Source organism: Falco rusticolus, chromosome 1 (assembly GCF_015220075.1).
Source record: "Falco rusticolus isolate bFalRus1 chromosome 1, bFalRus1.pri, whole genome shotgun sequence".
In the NCBI taxonomy this organism is placed as follows: Eukaryota; Metazoa; Chordata; class Aves; order Falconiformes; family Falconidae; genus Falco; species Falco rusticolus.
In genome coordinates, this window is record NC_051187.1 from 65,232,659 (window position 1) to 65,247,095 (window position 14,437).

Genomic DNA, 14,437 nt, shown 5'->3' on the forward strand with positions numbered 1-14,437 from the left:
AGAACAGCTGAGAAGAAAAAGGGTTCTACTTTTCCTCAGAGCTTAGTTACTCATCCTTGCTGTGGCCTCAACCCTTACTATAATGAAAGGCATCCTACTTCTCCATGTACATTTGAGAGGCTAACAATAGTAAAAGAGCAACATATTCACTTGCAGAATATGATACCTCATAACTTCAGCTTTTCTTTAGAACCTTCCGACTAGCAACTTTTTGCCATAACATACATTTCAGGAAGAAGTTATGCCCAGTCTTGATAATCTAAGTCAAAGCAAGCAATCACATTTGCAAGACTCTTCACAACCCAAGCAAGTTAACAACAAACTTTGGTAAAGACTAACAAGCTTCTATTCTGAAATCATTAGCACAAATTTATGCCTTGTTACCAAAGAATTAATCCCTCATACTTTTCACTGTTTTAGGCAAGGGAAGGATGAATATGCCATATTCCCAAAGAATCAGTTATGGCAAATTGATGCCATACATTTCTCTACACTCTACTGAGGATCAGTCTGTATTGTTACTCTTCTGCTTAATCCACAAGGATAACAATGTTCAGAATCACAAACTGACACTTCAAGAACAGCCTTTCAAAATAAGGTAACAGATATCATCAAGTGGCAGAGAAGTATGATGAGTAAGAAATACCGATTTGAGGACACAGGAATTTGTTAATGATTGCGAAAAAAAGGGAAGACAGCTAGCATACTCTGAAGTACAGGAAAGCCATGATCCTGAACCTTCCATAATTTTCTCAAGTTCAAAACCTGAATTTTGATTTGGGTCCCGTGGTACCTATAAGGGTTGGGGTTTTTTTTGTAATTGCTTGTGAAAGCTTGCTTTATTTGTCAATTCATTATAAGACAGTGAATAAATTTTGCAGTCACATTTATAGTGGGAGCTAGTATTCACACAAACCTGATCCAGATCACTGAAGTTTAATCTCTGTTTAAGTCTTTCTAGCTCAGCCTGCTCTGGAACAGACATCTGAGTCATGTATCGAGCATGAGGAAAACTATGAGGAGCTCTGGTTTTCCGTCGTCCCATTCCAGGTGAGGAGGATTCTGGAGATATATCATTCGTAAGCCTCGTTTCAGCTTCCCCACCAAGTTTTTTCTTGTTTTTTTCTGAAGATCTGTTTGCTTTCTTCTGTTGACTTCCCCAGTCCTTAACAGTAAGGAAATAAAAAATAGCTGTATTTCTTATCCACATATATAAAAGTAAATGTTACAATTCAGTGAGTCTACTTCCATTTCAGAAGTAAAAATAAAAAGCAGTATCAAACATGCACTAAGTTTCCTAGCGCAAACGTCACGTTACAAAATATTATTTTCTCTACTGCATAAATTAAAAATAGCGTGTCAGGAAATCAGAAACCCATTTCATCCTACAGTGCATTAAATTAATTTCAAATGAAGTTAAAACGGTATTTTTCTTCTTTGCTGAAGGCACTTCAGCAGTTTAGAAGTTTTAAAATTAGTTTTCACTTTCATGACACCAACAACGCTTTCGTGTCTAGCTACTTTATTTACCCAAAACACTTTGCATAAATACATCTACATATTTTACCACCTCTAAATCACACTTGTTGCTTGCTTACATCTACCTCAATTATTTTACTGGTTTTGCAGATATTTACCTATAAAGCTGTACTGACAAGGCTTAGGGTTTTGCATTGTTACCAGCCTCTAACAGGATGTACCTGGTAATTTTAACGTACAACATAAAATGGTAACTGAAGATAAGATTAATTATACCGTGTTGTTTAGCCGGTCATCAAGGCTTTCATTGCTCCAGCAAGGCAAGTCCTGATCATTCATGCCTTCTTCAAAGGGACCACCTCCTGTCGCCATGACAAGCAACCAAGAAAACGAATCTGAAATAAATAGTTGAAAGAAATATGCTGTATTAAAATCAGTTTATGTAGAAAACGTTAAAGATTCATAATCTGAGATGCCAACTACATAATCATTATAAAATCTAAACACACCGCGGTTTTAGGAAACTAAAAACCACCTTGCTAAAAATCTAACAGTGAGAAGAACACAGATACTGGCATGAAAAATTAAACAAGTAGTATTTTTGGGGTTTGGTTGGGTTGGGTTTTTCTCATCTCTGCTCTTAGAAAGTAAATAATTTTTTTTCTTCACTTTTTAGGCTCTCAATCTTCCTCACTTTAAAACACACTACACTGCTTGGAAAAACTGCTTTCTCATTGATAAAGCCTGCACTTTCAGGTGCAGGATGATGTCTATTCGAACAATAAGTGACTCTGGAGACCTAGTACGTCAATCTTTCACATTTATTTTGTTACTAAGATGTTGACAACAGACACTGAAGGGGATACTTGATACACGCAAGACAGACAGCAATAAAAGGATTTTTACTTTCTCTACTACAGTTATTTAAGCAGTAAATGCTGTGCCACTTCTATTATAGCTTCTAGCAAATCCAAACAAAATAATCTGAGTTTCCCAGAGCTTTGCTGCTCTCTGATAGTGCCATTCTGGTCAATATAAAGCAATCTATATGTTTACAAGTTTTCATTTTCACTTCTAGTTTTGACGTTGGTAATAAAAAAAGTTGCTAAAGCTGAAAGATTAGAAATAAAGTATTCCTTTATGACAGTAAAAGTAGATTAGGCTCCTTTAAAAGGTTAGGAATACATAACTGTATGTACTCTAAGGCTACAACAAAAACTGTGCAGCCTAAGTGCTGCTGGTACTGCACAAAGCTACAAATGTTTTCTTTGTAACAGCTATGAAGTTTGCTCCAGATCTAGAAGAGTCTTGCAGAGAACTACTTCTTCCAGCTAGTTTTAGCTGCTACATTAGGACACGATCCTAACTTTAACTGAAAAACAAATGAAAACGGTCCATTTATTTCTAGATATTTTACTGCAACCTATCTACTATTAATTTTCACACCAAGATTTCACACAGCGCAGATGAAACCACCTAAAACTCAAGATTAAGAAGTATCTAAGAAGTTGGGGTTTTCGTCATCAGTTCCAGAAAAAAAAATTAATCCTCAACTAAGTTTAAAAGCTGTACTAGTACACCTATGTCGCTAAGGCACAGTATTCAATCAAAATCACACAACACAGCCCTCTCAGTAGATGCACTTGCACAAAGCAGTATTTTTATGCAAACAGAGCCTATTACTATAGCATTAAGGAAATGGGATCTACTAGGTATGCTCATTATACCACAACCATATCTCCACTCAGCAGTGAACCAACCTAAGCCACGCTAACACACTTAGGAGTAATTCAGCTTCTACATCTTGCAATCAGAATCATAACACAGATGTAATTAAGTGCTTTCTACTTTGGGAACTGGCAGATCTGTGCCCTACTGTCCTTGCACAGTCATACATACTCCCTTCTTCATCCCAAGTGTCCATGAGGCCAAGCAATCAGAGGGTACCATCTATAAACCAGCTAGCCAACAAACAAAACCAAAATAAAATAAAAAAAACAAACTGCAGATGAGTTCTCAACTGAATAAGCTCCCTGATCTGGCTAACATTATTACTATATAAGAACTATCTGTAGGCTCAAGGAAGGCAAATAAAAGCAATGCCATCAGGAAAAGCAAACCCCAGACTGATCAGCTGTAAACCTACACCTTCTGTGCAACTTTCCCTGTCAGATTTATTTAGAAAATAATTTAGAAAAAAATTTATTTAGAAAAAATTTAGCAAATAAGAACAAAATGCCCTTTCATATTTTGTTTTCATGTAGAAGCACAAGCATCCTATGAAAAGTTCACAGGGAAGCTCTCCTGCCAACTCAAGGTAAAATTGACAAGCATTCAAAACAAATGCATAATTATTAGTTTAGCTTATTTTAGAAAACAGCTATGTTTTGTAAGAATTTTCTTCACCTACAGATAAACTGCTCAGTTTTGTAGATGTGCAAGACCCAGCATTTCAACTGGCACTCTATCATGACCTATGCTACTAAGCATAATGCGTTCATCTTGACAAGATTAGGGGCCACCTGAGTTTACAGTCCATTTCAGTAATCTGTTTCTTCATGTCATGTTATATAAATTCTATTAAACTGTAGCAAAGGAACTTTTTCCCTACCTTCCACAAGAAGTGGCAATATTCATTTTTAGACAATACAAACAACTATTCACATTTCATTTAAAGCTTTCACAACAGCTATCTTCAAGTATCTCTGCTCTAAGAGCCTCCAATTACTTCTGAAGTAAATACACTGCCACACATAGAATATGCCAAATAATATTCTCAAACAAGGCCATAAGCCAATGCACCCTAATAAATACAGCTCAAAAATAACAACATCCTGATTACTTCCAGCAAGCGGATTTTAAAGTGTTCTAACAGAACCATGCACATTCCGGAGAGCAAGTTTCTAAATATTCATATTACAGTCTTTGATATTTCCAAATGAATTATATTCAAGTGAGTTTAAGATCAGCTATGCTGATATTGTATCACTTCAACTCAGTTAAACACAGACGTTCAGCCAGCTTTTTTCTTAGAAATGAAACTCTCCCATATGAAGCTGTGGTTTTCTCCTCCACACACCTCACCAATTCTTTTTTCTTACTTTACATTTCAGCAGCTATTTTAGAAGAAACCATCTCAGAAGTTTTGGTATCCTCCCATCATGCTATTTCTGAATCCAGCAATCCATTACCAATATCAGTTTCCTGCACATTATAAAATCTGTATAAAAGCTCTATTGAAGCATATGCATACTGCCTTACAACATTTACTAGGGACTTGGGGGGAAAAAAAAACCCAAACCCAAACTCTTCCAAGTGTATTTTCTACAGAAATAATAAGATAACATGTAACATTATATCCAAAACAGGAAAGATTGTAGTAAAAACATATTTTGTACATGTAACAGCAATATGCAAATCGCTCACAAATATTACTATACTACAAAATATGCTGACAGAAGAAAAATGCATATTTTAAAAGGCCTTTTTTTCTACAGTGGAGTTGGTTTTGACTTTTTTTTTTCTTCCTATAGCATTCACGTGAACTGCAAAAGCTCTGAAGAGCACTTAATCCTACACATAGAAACTATTGGAAATTAAAAACTAAACCGGAAACAAGAAGTTGTAAAAAGCCATCGTAGAGCCATAAAGACTAAAACCGGCATCAAACAAGTTTAGCTTTTTAAAACATCTGCTCGCCACTGCTCATTATTTTTGCATTAACCCGTTGAACGCCTATGGAGTACCGCCAACCACACGGGAATCATCAAAAAGGCGCAGTCAAGAGAGCAAGCCCTCTCCTGTTGCACCGGACAGTCCTCACACGAGCGACGCACCAAGAGAACTGCAAACCCACGACCAGCTGGCGGAGCGGGGCCGGGCGCACGCCTCGGCCCTTCCCGGCGCCCCGCAGGCTGCCGTCCCGACTCGGTCTGGTCCACTTCCACGGCAAGGCGTCGAGCCCCCAGGCCCGGCGGGTCCCGCCGCGGCCGGGTCCGGCAGCCCGCGCGGCGCCCCGGCGCTGTGCCGGCGGAGGCAGGCGAGACCAGGGGGGCCCGCTGCTCCGCGGCGCCGAATCGCGGGGCGGCGCAGGGCGCGGCGCGTAGGCGGGCTCTGCTCAAAGCGCCTCAGGGCGAAGCGCGGCCGCCGCCCGGCCGGCGTCGCCTTGGAGAGCGAGTAACGCGCCCTTCCCGCGGCCGAGGGGAGCGACCCACCCAGCCCGTGGCACCGCGAGCCTCCCCTGGGCCTGCCGGTGCCGGCTCCCCCGGAGCCCTCCTCCGCGCCGCGCCGGACAGCGAGCCGAACCCCCTCTCCTCCCCGGCCAAGGCGCCCACCCACGCGGGCCCGCAGGAGCGCAAAGGCCTACCCCGCCAGCCCTGCCCCACCGGCCGCGGCCCGCGGCGCCAGCGAGGGCCGGGGGGCGACCCGCCGCGCCAGGGGGCGGAGGCAGCGGCTCACCCCGCGGCGACGGAGAGGTCACCAAGGCCCGGCTTCTCCTCCACCGCCGTTCACTACCGGCGGGGCCGCGCTACCCAACCGAGCGTTTCGCCTTCCAGCAGCAGCGAACAGCGGCCTCGCTTCGCTTAACGCCGCGGCACAGCGCTGGCGGAGGGACTCACAGCCCTGCCCCAACAGCGAGCGCAGCCATCTTGGCCGCCACTCGCCAAGGGTGCGAGAGGCGGGCCCCAGCGGACGGATACACACCGTTACCTAGTAACCCCGCCCAGCGGTGCCCTTCCCGCGCTTCCGGGCGCCGCCGGCGGAGGATGGCCGCGTGCCGCCGGGGGCGGCAGGAACTCCAAATCCCAGCGTGCACTGCGCGAGGGGCGGTTCGCACCGCCCCGGGCGGGGCGCAGCGCCTCCTGGGACCGGTAGTTTTCCAGCCGGGCACCGCCCCGCCCCCTGACAGGATTCGCGCCTGCCCACCGCGCCGAGCTCGGTTTGCTGCTAACCGAAGGTGCGGGAAGGATGATGAGCTCTGTAAATGGCTTCACCTGACTGGAAGCCTGCTAACGTCGCCTCAAAACACGGCGCGTGGGCGAGGGTCAGGTCCTGTCCTCATCTGGAGCAGCATCGAGTTGCAGAGTCTGTTTCTGTCTGCGCTGGGTCTCCTGTAAGAAATCACGGCTGAAAATTGCAGCGATGAAAAGGTGGAGATCATTGTAGTGGCCTACGGTTTTTTACGTTCTTTTCCTGCGATGCCATTATTCATTTTTTGCTGTTTGCTTTAGGGCTTGGAGTTTACTGATGTAAGTTCTTTATGTTTTCCTTTGGAAAAAAAAATACAGAAAAAAACAGAGGATTTGGCCTTTAAAAAAAAATAAATAGTTGTGGGTAATAGTTGTGCTGTTATGTTCTGACCACCCGCTTGTTACAGGCAGATAAACTTGGTATTTAGCAGAAGTTCTTGTTGTTAGTCCTCAAGGGGCTGGACTTGCATAATATACTCTGGATTTTCAGTTTCTGTTTTGGTAAAGCTGATACAGTTTATATTTCTTTCATTTGAGGGGATTGTCCCTCATCAGAATGGGAGAAGCGAGTTACCATTTCCAGCATTGCCATTACACTGAGTTGCTAAAGCAGAAGTATTAAATATTTACATAGGCCTCGCAATTCATCCTGGGTGAGAAACTTTCTACTGGTACTACATGGAAATGTAGTTAACCCCACATCTCTCCCATATTAGTACTTACACCTGTGTATTTTGCTCCACCAAAAAAATGACACATGAATACTTTTCGATTACACATTAATCTATCTGTAATTTAGAAAAGGAACTAAATGATTGGAAAACCTGTGAAATAAAAATGTTTCCGTAAAAAATACCATTGTTTTCTCCAGCAGATGCCCCCATATGAAGGGAATAGTTCTGGACAATACGTAGTATGTAAAAGAGTGAGCATAAGACTGCCTGTTACAGCAGTGTTTTTCTCCTGTTTCTACCATGGGATACATGACTATATATCCGTAACTGAAATTGTTTTAAAAGGAACCTGCAACAACTTGATGGAAGCTCTTTATGTAATGCATGTTTATTATTCATCTGTATTGCAATTCTGCAGCTAATAAAGGAGTTCATTTATCAGGGTTTTTTTTATTATACTTTTAACTAGTGTCCTTTTATTCTGACCTCAGGTACCATGCCTGGGTATTCAGCACAATATTGGCAATGTCACTGTTGGCAAGATGCCTTATAATATCACGGTGGAATACCTCCCACTGCCCAGCAGGTGGAGGCAGAATTTAAGAGAAAATAGTACCTTAATACAGTGACTATCATTATTTTTGTTGCTATGGTTTATTCTTAAAATACAGCTCCCTCGCCCCTGTAACTTCCTGCAGGGGAAAAAAGGAATCTTATGTAAAAACGTAATACACTGTTAAGGAAAACCAAGAAATCAAATAGATTTTAGTATGTTTTAGTAACAATGTCTTTATCGTAGTCCCCTGTATGTCATAACTACATACTTTCCTTACCACAGGATGTCATATATTGGTAGTATGTCTCTCATAGGAGCTTACAGCATCATTATTCTGATTCCTGCTTGACATTTGCCAATGATTTTTCTCTTATTTTCTGTCCCTTTTCTGGAATTGGCTGCAAACTTGTTCTTTAAAAAAAAATAATAATAGAACAGTACCAGCTCCTCAAAGCCATTTTTCATTGGGGATGAGCACTGAAAAAAGATTCAGTAAGCATTAAGGAATAATGGATTCCAATGCAAGAAGCATTATTTTAAGTATATGGTTCTCCACTACTGTTGAAAAATAACTTATCAGGATTTGGGAGTGACTGTGAGGCAAAACTAATATGGCTAAAAGAATGTCCTGTTAATTAAAAAAAAATATATTTTGGGTGAAGTCCTATATGAACACTAATGAGCCTCTAGATTGACAGTAACTAATTCCTCCTATAAAGATCTCTGTTGTAAGTGCTTCCATCAGCAGACATGCTAATGAATGCAACCTCATAGAAACTGAATGGGTTATCTTTGAGATAGCCCAGTTTAATTAGGATGGAAAGCTATGTCAGAGATGTGTGATGATTTTTTCCTTGCACTTCTGCTGGCTGTATCTTGTTAACTTTACTTTATTGTTCCAGAGTGAAAGGAGAGAAAGCAAACAAAATACAGGCATGTAAGGACTAGGGGCAATAAGAAGTGAAGGACTAAAGTTTTACTGAGACAGAGGGGATGCAAGGAGTAGTTGGGGAGAGATTTTTAAAGGCCCTGAAGCAAAGACAGTAATTAATAGAGCATTCAGTTCAAATAATCACTTTTTTGTTGATTTTGTGACAAAGAAATTTTTGCTACCAAAATGAAACTGGCCAAAACTGAATTAGTCTACCATAATATAGCTACACTCTGACAATCAGGTGTCTATACTAAAGGCTGTTTTTCTTTCTTAGCCTAACATTAGATTGGAAAGATCTTTTAAGGCATTAACAAAGAGTTTTGAGTTGATTTATACAGGAAGATAAAGTGTCCACTTATTTCTATGGGGTCTAAGAATAAATCCAGCAGGTGTAGGGCAGAGGCACAGACATTTGAAGTCAAGCATTAGGCTGGTCAAGGGTTAGCCAATTCACTGCCATTAAAGAAGACAGCAATTTTTGATGATCCACTCAAGCATAATAGGCATCAGAAGCAGTAAAGGAAACCAGAATAATTGGGAGATAGGTATTAGCTAACCTGGTCAGACCCTGGAAAAAGCACTTGAATCTCAGCCAAAGAATGGGCATGCTCCCTGTTGTAAACCTTCCCCACATCTGTAGGGGTGAGCAAAGTAATCCTTTTGATACTGCTGTTACCTCATCAGTCTGCAATATTTGCTGTTAGATGCACTCGAGGTATTACATTCTAGTAAAATATTAGTGACCAGTATCAAACCTAGTGTTAAGAAGCGATGGGATGGGGCTATGAGGCATAACCAGTTTTGTTGTATGAAACATGCTTATTTCATATGTCCTGGTTTTGGCTGGTATAGAGTTAATTTTCTTCTTAGTAGCTGGTGCAGTGCTGTGTTTTGGATTTGGTGTGAGAATAATGTTGGTAACACAGTGATGTTTTTAATTGCTGCTAGGTAATGTTTATACTAAGTCAAGGACTTTTCAGTTTCTCAGGCCTTGCCAGTGAGAAGGAGGAGCACAAGACATCAGGAGGGGACACAGCCAGGACAGCTGACCCAAACTAGCCAAAGAGGTGTTCCATATACCATAGAACACCATGCTCAGTATATAAACTGGGGAGGGTTGGCCGGGGCGGGCTGATCGCTGCTGGGGGACTGGCTGGGCATTGGTCAGTGGGTGGTGAGCAATTGTATTGTGCATCACTTGGGTTTTTTCCCTTCCCTTTAGATTTTATTCTTTCCCCTTCTCCCTCCTTTTCATTACAATTGTTATTTTTATTTTTAAAATTGTATTTCAATTATTAAATTGTTCTTTTCTCAGCCCTTCAGTTTTACCTTTTTCTCGATTCTCCTCCCCATCCCACTGGTGACAGGGAGTCAGTGAGCAGCTGTGTAGTAGTACTTAGTTGCTGGCTGGGTTTAAACCACAGCACGCACAACCTTGGGTCTGAGTGTATAGAGTGAAAGATACTGTACAACTATTTGAGAGTTCATTCTAAGATGAAAAGACTGTAGATACTTTCTACTTCTTTATTTTGTAATTGTAAATTGAAATGTATCTGATAGCAGTAATTCCTGCATATTTACAACAAAGTGCTTTCTCTACACTGTATGGCTGGTTTCAGTTATGTTGCAAACATCAGCATTAAAATAGTTAGCATATATAAGCTACAGTGAATTCATCAAAGCCACTAATTTATGTGTTTGCATTTCTTTAAATGGAAAAAGTCTGACAAAGTCGTACGTAGGTCATTTGATCGCCACTATGTAGTTTAATAGTGATCATCTGATCCAGAAAAATAAAAACTTCTTAATAATTACATGGTTTTATATTCATAATCTAGTGTTTATTTATTTTTTATAAAAAAAGTTATTATAAGGAGTTCCACTGCAGTTACACAGACTTGATTAATTTTATGATAATACTGCATTTCATCCTCTAGCAATAATGTTTTTGACATAGATATTTGCTTTTCTGATAGAGGTTTTGCAAATACAGAAGTACTGAGTAAAGTACAATGGTCTGGCATGTCCAATGACTACATCTGTGTGTGTGTGTAAGGACTTAAATTAGAGTGATTTTGAAATGTTTTGAAGATAACTTTGTAATCTAAATTTTTCTATCACATTTATAATAAAATTGCTTTTTGGTTCCTTTTTTTTTTTCTGATGATAAGAGGGGTAGCAGAGATTTGGTGCTATTGATTAGGGTTGGTACAGGTAGATAACAACACTAAATTGGTAAATACTAAGGAAGAGAGTTTAGTTGGCACACCTTCCCAAAGAGATTACATACTTTTTGCAAAGTAGAATATAGGAGAAGGATGCTTTTGGAGAGAACAAAAGGAAAACTAGGATCAGCAGGAATCTTCATGTGTAAAGGAGGCAGCCAGGAGAAGGCAGGGTATGTAAGATGTCCTTGTGAGTAAGGCAGAAAATTATGGACCGTGTTCTCTTCTTAGTGCTCACACAAAGATCTTGAGCAAGTCAGTTGTCTGCCATATACAATTTCCTTACAACATAGCTTAATTCATGTTTGTTATGATCTTGGGGTTAATGAATAGAAGGCAAGCATCAGCAATGGAACTTATTGTGCTAATTTTTTAAAAAAATCACTCTGGACCTTCACCAAATTCACCCTTTTTCTATATTCTGCAAAGGAGATATGTACAGATATAAATGTTTGTTAGAGCTTTAACTTCTGTGATGTGTTCCATCTATGCTAGGAATACTGTCTTTGCTACTGCCTATTGAAAATTATGGGAGGGACTGCTCACTTTATATTTCTGATAAGAATTCGAAGGGTTTTGCCATATTTGGAGTGTGATAAAACAATGACTAAATATGTTGAATTTGCTGATCTTGTAATCCATGATAATGAAGGTGTGTTGCTGATTTCTGTATGGTATATCTGAAATGACAGATTATGAAATTACTGAGATGATTGTGCACCTGTTTCTTGGAATACTACATAAAAATGAGGTGAATTATTTAACAATTGGATTTTATTGTTGTGTGGATTTTATTATCCATGCACCAAAAAATAAAGCACATTCATTCTACCATTTCAGAATATGTGATAAGTTCTTTTCTGCTTATCTCTTTGCCTCATCAGGGAGTTACATTTATTGCCCTAACATTTCAAATTCATCATGTGATTATGCAAGTTTCAGAGATCGTTATTCATACACTTGAAGTTGCAGTCATAGGCCCTGGTCACTCTGTGCAATGTATTTATATAGTAGGTGAAATCTTCCTAAGTTTATAAATGGACTTCTGTATTTTTGGAGTAATTTATTTCTACCACTGCTTTCATTAGGATTGTGGCAAGCATTTTGAAGACAACATGTTAAAAGAGTCAAGAGCATTAAAATATTCTGAAGTTTCTTATTTGTCCAAAAGTAAGTAAACTATTGGCTTCTAGTACCCTTAACTCCTCTGATATTGAAAAAGTAAAATATTACTAATAAATTGTATGATAGAGGTGGCTAACTGTCACACATAAGCAAGTGCACAATATTCCTTAAAGGAATAGGCAAGTGAAACATTAATGGCCACTATCTTCTTCAAAGACTGAAGTTTGCAGCGGATCACGTATGTTAGGGTAGCTTGTCTGAAGGTTACTGCAGAGACACTGGATATTACCTCATGGAACTATGCGAGTCAGTGGAATGAAAGAAGCAGAAAACTGACAAATACAGGAAGAGGGCAACGATGTTCTGGAGAGAAACAAAAAAACCAGTACCCCTCAGGAAAAGGTAGTACTGAGTAAGAGGAGAATTGGAATAGTGAACAACAATGCTGCTCCTTTTTGTTCATTTCTGTTGTGTTTCATACAACAGGACTTCTTCATATGCTTCACTGTGAATAACCAAAATTGCATCAAGGACGTCCATCATCAACATCTCATAACTTCAGGGTTTTGTACTGCCAAGAGCATGTCACTTTAATTTGATCTTGTTTTGTAACTGTTTTAATACTTCAGTGCAAGCTTCTTGTATATAAACAAGATAATCCACAAGAGAGAGTTGCTGTCATTCATCTAAGTAGGACTTATGTTAAACTGGTATAGATTATTCCAAAGGAATCCTGAAATGCTGAATTGCCTCAGTAAGAAGGAACCTTGAGAATCGCTTAATGCAAAAGTATGACATACTCTGTTTTTTGATATGTGTCTCCAAATAAACAAAGTATTAACATCTAATAACTGTATTTAACTTTCAAAAGCTTTAGTGGATATATTTTTTTTCAGCAGTCTGAACTGTTGACTACATCCAGCGTAGCTTTTATGATCATTTAACTCTCTTGAATATTTGGGCCATCTCTTACGTAAATATAATTAAAGTGAACTGTTGAACACTCAAGCATATAGAGTTGTATTTGCTTTCATCAGTAGTCTGCCATGTAATGTTGGAAGCCATTTAACGTGACAGGCAGCTATGCAAACACCCACAGCATTACATGTGTGAAGCTGTTAATGCAGTGCTTTTATTTGTGGAATACACTTACAATGGGCAGTTACAATAGTATTCTGGTAACTGGCACATTGTCAATTACGAAAACTAGTTAATATTATTTTCTTGTAAACATACTATGCAATTCTTAAGTCAGTTTGTAAAATATACATTTACTTTTGGAGAGGAGGCTGCCTTTAAAAACATGGACATACAGAGATTTTTAGTCATAAAGTTGAGTTTGGCTTATCTTTGATTTTAGCTCTGTTCTGTTTCAGTAAAAAAAGATTATTATGGAAGTAACACATTGCTACTACTTTATATGTTAAAAAATAATAATAAAAAAAACCTTCAATTTACTCAGACATCACAATATTGATGGAATTAGTCAGGTTGGGGTTTGGAGGGGGGTGTTTGATGGGTTTTTTTTCCCCCCTCAGGAGAAAAACAAAACCAATGTCCAAGTTACAAAACCAAACAGCATATTCCATTTAAAAATATTTCCAGTTATTATTGTTACTGTTTAACATGTAAAAGACCATTTAATTTTCATCTTGTTGGATATACAGTGCTGAATGCACAATTTCAAATATGTGATTTCATCCAGTCCTAGAATGGAATCCATTACATGTTTTCTATTTTATCCTTAGTATTACACAAGCTAAAACAAGGCACAGACGAGCATAAACAAATTTATTTGTAACAGATAGAATGAAAGTACATGTTGACAAGCACAGAGTTACCATGTGTGGTTGTACAATCTTTGACCCTGCCATATGTCTTTGTTACAGCTAGAGGTGAATTAAAAGTTTCCTGGGTAAAAATCATACACATGAGAAAAAGTAAAGTCTTATATTTTATAAATGGTGCTTAACACCTGTATTCACAGCTTATCAAAGGAAAAAACAGTGGTTCCTTGTGCTATGAAAGCTTCTTGTGTGTTTGCAACTTCTTCTGAGTCTGAAAGATGAAAGGATGATACCTTGAACATATTATCTTGTGTTTGCTGATTTTAGAATCACAGAATCATAGAATGGTTCCTTAAAGATCATCTAGTCCCAACCCCTCTGCCACAGGCAGGGGCACCTTCCACTAGACCAGGCTGCTCAAAGCCCCATCCAGCCTGGCCTTGGGCACTGCCAGGGATGGGGCATCCACAGCTGCTCTGGGAAACCTGTTCCTGTGCCTCACCACCCTCACAGGAAAGAATTTCTTCCTAATATCATCTAAATCTATGCTTTTGCAGTTTAAAATTGTTAGCCCTCCCTGATAAAAAGCCCCTCCTCATCTTTCCTGTAGGCCCCCTTTAAGGTACTGGAAGACCTCTATACAGCCTCCTTGGAGCCGTATCTTCTCCAGGCTGAACAACCCCAACT

At 39.7% G+C, this 14,437-nt stretch overlaps 1 protein-coding gene across 22 annotated transcripts in view; it reads right to left on the minus strand.

The window, feature by feature from the left end:
- Positions 1 to 6,282, minus strand: part of PCM1 (pericentriolar material 1) — a 43,671-nt gene extending 37,389 nt beyond the window's left edge. For 10 of the 22 annotated variants that reach the window (XM_037381865.1, XM_037381892.1, XM_037381923.1 and 7 more), the window contains exons 1-3: positions 5,938 to 6,179; positions 1,756 to 1,874; positions 917 to 1,165 (exon numbers count right to left, since the gene is read on the minus strand). In XM_037381865.1, the coding sequence (XP_037237762.1) occupies positions 917 to 1,165; positions 1,756 to 1,851 (345 nt within the window). In that variant the 5' untranslated portion in view covers positions 1,852 to 1,874; positions 5,938 to 6,179. Of the gene's footprint in view, positions 1 to 916; positions 1,166 to 1,755; positions 1,875 to 5,315; positions 5,422 to 5,937; positions 6,181 to 6,207 lie in introns of those variants that run through there. The other 12 variants (XM_037382010.1, XM_037381959.1, XM_037381946.1 and 9 more) reach the window with 5 other exon arrangements.
- Positions 6,283 to 14,437: the final 8,155 nt, after the last annotated feature.